This window comes from Symsagittifera roscoffensis, chromosome 10 (assembly GCF_963678635.1).
Source record: "Symsagittifera roscoffensis chromosome 10, txSymRosc1.1, whole genome shotgun sequence".
Taxonomy (NCBI): domain Eukaryota; kingdom Metazoa; phylum Xenacoelomorpha; order Acoela; family Convolutidae; genus Symsagittifera; species Symsagittifera roscoffensis.
Genome location: NC_087071.1, coordinates 26,107,429 through 26,111,636, shown reverse-complemented (window position 1 = coordinate 26,111,636; position 4,208 = coordinate 26,107,429). Strand labels below are relative to the sequence as shown.

The following is a 4,208-nucleotide window of genomic DNA, read 5'->3' as shown; positions in this document are numbered from 1 at the left end:
CTTGAAAAGGGGCTTTTTTCAGTAAAAAATCCGAGATTTACATAAATGTTCTAACTGATAAAAAGAGTCCATTTAGTTATACTACAAGTTTCCAACTGCAGCACTGATAGTAGAGATTTTTGTAATTTGTCTGTCTGACCAATAAGCGTCAAACGGAGTCAACTCATCCAATCATTTTCTTCCATTTGGAATTATGTCTAGCATATAGACAGTTGTGAAAGCTCAGAAAAGCAACATTTAAATAGCAAATGACCAATTTTGAAGAAATTTTGCATGCAACAAATTAAAGATTTTCACTCCAGAAAATATGTTTCACAACAGATCATTGGAAACTTCAACGCAGCAAAAATGTTGTCTATCTGAACTGTTCAAACTGCCATTAAAATGATTCTAGTTTTTGAACAGGTTGTTTGGTCGGTTGGTTGATTGGCAGTTGCACTGCTTATGCGAATGCGGAGTAGAAAGCACTGCTGTAGAATCTGGTCCACGCAATGTGTTGTTTGATCTCTTCTATCGACACAGAAGGTAGTCTCAATCTAGGTAGACATCACAAACACTGAATACTCATCTTAAAAAATGTCCCTTTCGAAACAATGGTTGCTGTATTGTTAATGCCAAAGTGTTTGCAATATCTTTTCTGTCAACGAATTTGAATAAAGTTAACACAGAGGCGAAGCTTCGCTTCGCAAACACTAGCGCGAACATCAAAAGCAGCTCTAGAAAGTGCAAAAAGAACAAAAAAGCCTCGAATTAGCAAAAATTTGGCTAGGTCTTCGATTCAATCTGCGATCTACAGCAATCAAGAGATTTTGAGTCTCTTGCACTCACAACTCAGCCACGCTCTCTTAACCACCGGCAGACACTAGTCACGAATTAAGCAGCTACATATGCTAATAAATTGCCAATGCGATTCAGAAAAAGTGGCATCAAAAACAAGTAGACACAATTTTGCAAGTAATAAATTGGAATATAATAAACTGAAGACACCCACTTATCTTTGTAACAAATCGCAACGCATAAATCCACGTTATTTATAAAATATGCATTTCACAAAATTGCGAGATATAATCAGTTAGAAAATTTCTGAAATCGAGTTTTTTTATTGTTATGTTGTTTGAAAGAATTAGCTTTTTTCGGTTCATTTGATTAAAAAAAAAGGAGAAGCTTCGCTTCGCAAACACTAGCCAGAACACGAGAAAAAGCAGCTTTATAAAGTGTATTAAGAAAAATAATAAAAAAGCCTCGAATTAGCAAAAACTCGGCAACCTCTGAGGTTCGAACCTGCGACCTTGCGATTAACAGTCACACACACACTAACCACAGATGCTTAATAGGAAATTAGCTCGTTGCATTTGACACACAGAAGCTTTCTTTTTCTCACGCCGTTAATCTTCGTGAGGTGACACTTTTGATATAAGGTCACGCTTTTCCTGTTCGTCACACAATGAGTCTTTCTGAAGTGCCGCATGAGGGATGCGCGCCACTTGAAGCTTTCCTAGCAAAATTCAAATTTATATTTCTTGTCCTCCGATGATTTCGGTAAATTACTTCGATCCTCCACCAAGCTTTCCTTAGAATCAACGCTGCTTAATGCCGATCGTCTCCGCTCCCGTATACTGATTGGTTTGTCGATTTCTTGATTACGTAGTTGGTGGATTAGGAATGCTGTTTTAGGGGAGTCGATTTCGGGGCTCTCAACATAGTGGCACCAATATTTGCTACTTAGGTTTTTAAAAAATGAAGATTCCTAAAAATACACTAAGCTGGCGCTAGAGTAATTAATCCAAAACTGTTCATTTCGACGTCGAATTTCATCTCATTACTGATTTCCACGCGTAAAAACGGCTTTCGAAAAACTAATTAACCTAAAATGCAATAATTTTTGACCGAACTGTTCAAGGTCACAGATATTGCCAAAAATTTGGCATTAACTATAAAAAAAACAATTTTTCTCAAAAAAAAATTAGAGCTATTAGTCATTAGTTCTGTGATATCTGTATGACCCAGGTGGAAATAGTTAAAGTTCAACGAATTACCGAGTCAAAACTGGTTTTTTAGCACCCTCAACTCATTTTAGATAAAACGCTACCTTATTGTCTGATCTTTATTTAACTTTTGTAAATAACTGTCATATCTGATTGATGAGTTATCATTAATAAGCGATGATTTTTCTATACAAACCAAGACATTGAAGGAAAACAACAGACCTGTTTGCGTATATGCTGCAGAATATGTCCATGATTGCGATGACATTGCGCGCGGCGAAGTTCACCTGAGTCTCGGTCAGTTCCTCTGCTGCCCACAGTCCCATAGATTGCACGTCAAATGCCTCCAACTCAGCACCCACGAAGGCCTTCAATGAAAAATGAGAACCTCGTCAAGAACAAAGACTTCTATCTTTCGCTCATGACTCACGAAAATTAAGACATTGTTTTTTCTGGCGATTACATCGTATGATTCGGAGTGCGGTCTGTATCTAGACAACCGCGTATTCATACTCGTCAGTATTTAGACAAATACTCTATGAACCAATCATAATCTAGATAAGACATAAATATTACTTTCTTCCTTGTCCCGATTCTCATTGGTTAAAACAGTATTTGTCTAAATACTGACCTGTCTGAATACGCGGTTGTCTAAATACTGCTACCTAACCGTATGATTCATATCCAACATTTTCTGTATAAATTCCTGTACAAAATTCGGTGTAAACTGAAGAAAGTTTTTAAATTATTGTTGCGAACAGTGAAAGCCAAAACAATTTTTTCTCGATGATGGCCTTAAAACATAGAGAGTAGAATTAATTGAATGAAATAGATAAATGATCTACATCTTTCACGGGTCTAACTGAAGAAGCAGAAAAATGGCAGAGAAAAAACACCTAAATTTTTTAAACCTCGAAGCCAAACTAATTTTCTCACTATAAAAATCCAGAAACTTAAAACTTGAATCGTGATCGTGTTGATAAATCAAAACTTCTCATTTTAAGGCTCTAGAGCAAATTCTTCGAAGTTTACAATGAACCAATCTTCAACTTGTTTTTATTTCTTGGTATTTACTTACGATATATGTTTTTTTATGATCTTTTGAATAGTCTTAGTGGCTTAAAGTGTGTTTCTACGTCCCACCAAATCTAGGCAACCATTTAATAGAAGGTTTATATTTTCGAAGAATTTCAATCAACTCATAAAAAAACTGATTATGTTCTCACTCTGGTCATATTGCGGAGTCCTTGACTCTTTCCAACCACTCTTTTATCCAGGCAGTTCAGAGCCACATTCTGTACGTCTATCCAGTTAGAGACGTAGATGTTCCAATCGTTAAAGAGTCGTCTGGCTTTGTTCTGAAAGAGGGATCCCATCTTCACAATTCCAGGGTCTGCCATGATGTTGCGCAAGTAGTTCAGCTCAGAAGTCTTCAAAAGTGCCAATCTACGAAGCATAATTGAACGATTTGCAACAAACTGTCTTGTTACTCGAGCTTGTTAGATAATTTAACCATTATTAAAAGAGCTTAGGACAAATGGCGGGCCGTCTAACCTGTGAAGCTTACTAGGCTTATATTAAAAATCGTCAGTTATCCAGCGGAAAATAGTATCTTTGCCCATTTCATGTCTGGCAATAAAAATCACCCAACCTGAACAAGAACGCCCTCCCTCCAAGAGTTCCAATCTGTAACAGGTCGATGCTCCTAGTACTATTGGTACTGCTAGCCAAAGATACATGGGTGCTCTCGCTGTCTACTGATAGTATTTTGAAATCTTGAATATCTCTTCTGAACAACTTCACAATATTGTCGAAAGCTTTAGTAGAGTCTACGACATATGTTTTGAACGAGTCGGGAAGGAAAATTTTGTGTAGATGCAATTTCTTCTCAGCTCTTTGACGGGAAGCAGGTGGACTCTTCGATATTCCATTTTCTTCAATTTTGGGTTCAATGGCGTTTTCAGTTTTCACGTCACCGTCTCCCATTTCCAATCCTTGAACAAACCCACTTATGAGAGCTAACAAATTAGATTCTTGTATGTAGTGAGAACAAGCAAACTTCACCGAACAAAAAATTTTAATGAGAGCGAGATTTAATATTCTTGAGAAAAAGTAAGTCTCTAACCCCTGATATCTTTGAGAGAAAGAGAGCGAAAGACGCAATATTCACAAACGAGCCAAAGTCTGATACCTATGCATTACAGAAAAACGTTTGAAAATGAT

At 36.9% G+C, this 4,208-nt stretch overlaps 1 protein-coding gene across 1 annotated transcript; it reads right to left on the bottom strand.

Annotated features, from left to right (window-relative positions):
• Positions 1-236: 236 nt before the first annotated feature.
• LOC134855462 (uncharacterized) lies at positions 237-3,975 on the bottom strand. The gene is made up of 4 exons (XM_063871996.1): positions 3,637-3,975; positions 3,212-3,431; positions 2,208-2,353; positions 237-536 (listed from the first exon to the last, which is right to left on the bottom strand). Exons 1-4 carry the CDS (start codon positions 3,969-3,971, stop codon positions 443-445), a joined length of 795 nt encoding a protein of 264 aa, XP_063728066.1. The 5' UTR covers positions 3,972-3,975; the 3' UTR covers positions 237-442.
• Between the last annotated feature and the right edge of the window lie 233 nt (positions 3,976-4,208).